The sequence below is a fragment of the Lepisosteus platostomus genome, chromosome 4 (assembly GCF_059453375.1).
Source record: "Lepisosteus platostomus isolate fLepPlt1 chromosome 4, fLepPlt1.hap1, whole genome shotgun sequence".
Classification (NCBI taxonomy): domain Eukaryota; kingdom Metazoa; phylum Chordata; class Actinopteri; order Semionotiformes; family Lepisosteidae; genus Lepisosteus; species Lepisosteus platostomus.
Window position 1 is genome coordinate 47,898,139 of NC_142614.1, and position 4,970 is coordinate 47,903,108.

At 40.2% G+C, this 4,970-nt stretch overlaps 1 protein-coding gene across 1 annotated transcript; it reads right to left on the minus strand.

Moving 5' to 3' along the window:
- Positions 1 to 605: 605 nt before the first annotated feature.
- LOC148673328 (TOG array regulator of axonemal microtubules protein 1-like) lies at positions 606 to 4,159 on the minus strand. Its single transcript, XM_088629696.1, has 4 exons — positions 3,034 to 4,159; positions 2,288 to 2,437; positions 2,127 to 2,179; positions 606 to 867 (listed from the first exon to the last, which is right to left on the minus strand). Exons 1-3 carry the CDS (start codon positions 3,237 to 3,239, stop codon positions 2,134 to 2,136), a joined length of 402 nt encoding a protein of 133 aa, XP_088485822.1. The 5' UTR covers positions 3,240 to 4,159; the 3' UTR covers positions 606 to 867; positions 2,127 to 2,133.
- Between the last annotated feature and the right edge of the window lie 811 nt (positions 4,160 to 4,970).

Here is a 4,970-nt window from a genome sequence, read left to right on the forward strand (position 1 = left end):
TTTTTTCTTTTTGTATTGCTTCTTGACTAAAAAAAATTGCAAATCTGTTATTTCGGCGTAGCACTATCAACGCTCCACCATCATATTTATTCCCGTACTGCCCATTCCCCCGCTTCGGAAATGTTAGGTTTGAGCAACTTCTCATCAACACACGACACTGTGCTCACTCATGTCTCCCACCACAACAGAATGACGCGTGAGGACTCCTCAGCTTTTGAGGTGAGAACGGTTGCAAGCTGACCCTTGTGACCCACAAAGTTCCGCATTTGAACATAAAAGTGTCTCCTGTTGGAAGAGGTACTGATGTTTGCAGCCCTAGCAACACTCCATGTTAAAATATGTCCCGTTAAATTCAGTTCAACCATGATCTAAGACTCCACGGTGGAAGTAAGACTGAAAGAAAAAGGCGCTAGCTTTCTTGGGGTAATTTTTAATGCTTCTGAATTTTAAATTTTTATTGATGTGTGTAAAATGTTACTTTGTTCAGTACATCTTAACTTATCCATAACAATCACCTATCCTACTCTTAGTCAGAGGTTTTGTACATAGGTTTTGTTTAGTGTGCTTCCAAGGTTATATCCTGCAGCAAAATGGATGACAACACATGAAAGGAAATGCAGGTTTATTCAACACCTTCTTAAAAGACAAAGCCCATTTTGTATTTTGTTTGAGCCTGGTGCTTTCAAGAGTGAAACAGTTTCTTGTACTTCTTGGTTCAAACAAGTTTGGCTGAAGGCTTCATGCCACTCCTGTCATTCGGCTGAGAAGGGTGTTCTGATCATGGGCAGTCGTGGCTTTGTAGCTGGACAGTTCCAGTGTGAAGGTGGCAGTGCTAGATGGCAAAGAGCGAAGGATGGTGGAGTAACCCTGTGAGAAAGATGAACAAAAGAAAAATCATTTTTGTAAAGAAATGCTCACTCCCATCACACTCCATTGTTTCCTGATGAATATTTTGTTAAACATGTTTTTAAACAACAAAGCCCATATTGTAATGAAACCTGAAGGACAGACAAGCTTAAATGTTCTATAAAAAATATTTATTCTGTCACTAAGAACCCTGTCTTTTGCCCCATCTATTTTTCGATAAATTTGAATAGATTAAGACTAAATACAGCAATAAACATTTAATAAAGCATTTGATATTTGAGTAGTATTTTTAAATCAAATTGAAAGAAACCAAACTGATTTTGTTGTTAGCATATTGGTTTAACAAAGCCAATTGTAAAAAACAGCACAACACTTCTTCTAACCTCTATGTATTGTGCCCTGGGCTGCTCAGAATATTTAACAATTGCATCTTTAACTTCTGTCTTGAAATAAGCAATGACTTTTCTTTCTACATATATTTCTCTTATGTTTTCTTATATCGGTTTATTCATTTTGGGGACTACTTTCTAGAAATCAGCCTTCCATCAAGGGCGCTTGCTTCCAGTGCACTTAGTCAACAGCTCACATCCAGCTTTTTGTGAACTTTCTGATTTTATTCTCTGTGGAAGTCTAATAGACACAAAAGTGGGAGAGTTGGTAAAGGTGGAAGTTGGCACCAGGATAGACAATGGCTGGGTGATCATGTACATGAAGCATACGGAATACAATACGTCCATCAATCAGTCAAGCAACATCACTGGGAGCCTCAAGCTCCAGCCCATCTACATTTAATTAAGGGTGTACCAGAACAGGCCTGCCACAGTACTTTCATTTTTCATCTTTCACACAATTCAGTTATTGCTTTAATTCATTCACTGATTATGAATAACAGACATTTAAAAAAATAAAGTAGTTTTTAATTAGTGAGCGATACCTTTAAATACATTGGAAGCTAAACATATTCCAGATTAGTACTATGAATGTAAAAGGATAACCTAAAAAATGCATTGGTAGAAATGTATTACAATATTTAATACTCTATAACTTTCTAAAGCACATACTAAATGTAATATTCATTTTAATAAAATAAACAGTCTGACTATTAATGATGTATATTGTCCCCTATTAAGTGTTTGTGAATGTAGATTGTGATTTTATACATTTTAGACCTACATTTTCAATTAAAAGGAAATGAAATGTTTCTGTTTTAAAATTAGAGCTGTACTGTAAAATACAGGACCGCAGAACACAGACAGTACCTTTTGCTCAAAGTCGGTGCTTCAGGGAAGACAGCAACCGCTGTCCAAAGTGTCTGAAATGACAAATCTTTGCATGAGACTCATTGCACCACGGAGTTGCAAAGCTGGCTCCTTGAAGCATATCACCATCTTACCCGTCTAGGAAAAGAGCAAGCTTGTACCTGGTTTCCTGGGAGGCATCTTGTGCCAGCCGAGTGGCAGCAGGCAGGATGCGGTTGGTGATATCCCTGGGGAGGTTATGTGCACCCATCCTCTCCACCAGGTCTGCCAGGTGATGAGCCATACACGCCCTCACTCTGGAGTTCAGGTGACTGTGCACACAGAACATTGTATTGTATATTACTGAGCTGTTACTTTGATTGAAACCATATCAACCTGTCACCTAACCATTGGCAATGTGGACCTCATTTTCCAATGCTTAACCAGATTTCTTTTAAAATGATAAAAAATTATATTTAACCGTCTAATGTTGTTTTTATATTTTTTTAAGTACTGTATGTTAGCATTGTATGGCAGCATGGTGGCGCAGTGGTTAGCATTGCTGCCACGCAGTGTCCAATGGGTTCAATTTCGGACCTGGGGTGCTATCTGCTTGTGTGTTCTCATGTGTTTCTGGTGTGAGTGTGCACGTGTCTGTGTCTGTGTGTCTGTCCTGTGACGGACTGGTGACAAGTCCAAGGTTTGGGCTGATTTACACCCGCTGTTTGCAGAAATCGGCTCCAGCTACCCTATGACCCTAAATTGGAGAAAGTGGTTAGAAAACGAATGGATATTAACATTGTAGTAAACATTCTTTATTACATGCTTTGATTTCAAGCTCCATGAAACGTAAATGACCCTTCACAGCTCCTGAAGTCAGACCCTAAGATTCTGGGTATTATTCTATTCTGTATATTTCTGCCCTCACCTCAGACCTCCATTCAGCAGCGCGTTGACTGCACGAGCAGGGGTACAGCTCTGCACCATGCAGTCCAGTGTGCTGTCTACACTTTGTCGGATGAATGTGTTTGATTCTCCGGCTTTCTCTAGCAGCACCTTCACTGTGTTCCCCAGTTCCGGGTCCATCCTTCTCTTCAGGAAGGTGAACACGTCTCCCAGACACACCACTGCCATCCTAGACACAGCTGATCGCAAGTTCTTCACCTGGGGAAAGGCAAACCACCGTCAGCACTGCAGAGCCTCGTCTGTGCCCCTCTCTTGAACCATTCTATATGAATGGTTCAGAATGGATACAAAAACAGTGAAAAGCAATCATACAAATGAACAATTAATATTTTGGAGAGATCACACCTCCTGCACGAGCGCCAGGGAAACATCGTGCAGTCTGCTGATCAGGATGGCAGGGTGATGCTGGGACAGACGCCTTATAAAGCTCAGTCCATCAACCTTCCTCTCCCTGAATTCAGTGAACGGAAAGAAATACATCAACCAGGACAAGGAAAGAGGTCTAACTGTATAGAGCTATGGGCAACAAGGTCTGTATTTTCACTAGTCAGAATTGTATTCATAGAAAACGGAATAGGTGGATGCTGATTGTACTGCTTTATGCCTACCAGTCGTCAGAGGCCAGAAACTGAAGGCTCTGGGTGAGGGCCAGCTCGGGCCTAGAGAAGGATTGCAGCCCAGGCTGCTCTGGACCATCTCTAGTCTTCCCTTTAAGGGCAGGGGACAGCTCATCTAAAGGTCACAACAGAGTGGGGAAACGTTCTGTGATCAGTTTGGTCACCACTGATTTGACAAAAGCAGATCGTGAAAGGCTTCTGCCTCGGGGCATCAGTAAAAAAGCTCTAGAAGAAGGAAAAAAACCTGACCTTGAAAGAAAGTGGTGGAAGAAAGTGAGAAAGAAAATCAGTGCAGATGTGTGGGAGATGCTGATCTGACCTGCGATATGGGGGGTACTCTTCAGAGGGGGAAAAGAGATGTTATCCCTCTCCTCTGCAGATCCATCCCCCCCTATCATGCGCAGGCGTTTTTTAAGACTCCCCACGCTCCTCCACCGGTCCTGGACGTGCCCCATCTTGTGTGTCTGTAATAACAGAAAAGCACAAGTTAACCCTGGGGAATCCTGGCCCGGCTCAGTTTTGAGACCAGCTGGACTAATCCTGGTAAACTTTTTTACTTTGAGTCCTCTGAAATATTTACTGTTGGACCCCATGACATAAATTGTTTCACAGCACTGAATTGTGATTCATAGTATTCATATACATTTACTTGTACTTGCTCCACCTAAAAAAACAGTACTGATGTATTGTCAGTATCAGTGTCAGTGCCAGTATTAGCAAATTAGAAAAAGAAATTGCAATTGTGTAGCCAGCAATAAAATCACCCTGGGAACAGGATAGTGAAAGGAAAGGAAAGGATAGTGTTTAGAGTAATCAACTGCTCAGATCTCAGCTAAAACTAAATTGCACAAGAATATATCATCTGTAGCATAAACAACTTGGATTGTAAAAAAAAAATCATACAAATTGACAGAACAGATATGATTTAATTTACTTACGTTTTCTAAAAAGAGAAGAACAAAACATTTTTGTAACTACTTGTCACCCTCAGGACTTGGTTGCTGTTGTGTATATTTTTGGGGGAGTACAGTATAAAAAAAAATTCTACTATAAAAAAAAATTATTATACATACGCATACAGTATATTCAGAGTCTAATCCCAATCATTAAAGACACAAACACAATTTAAAGACATTTCCATAAATTCTATATATATTTTTCTACTGCGTCTTATAAATATTATTATTGGATGCCAGTAGAGTTGTGTTCATAACATTTATTTCACTAGGGACAACAACATCCAAGAACTGAATGTTTTGTGAATGCTAGCAATACCTACCTA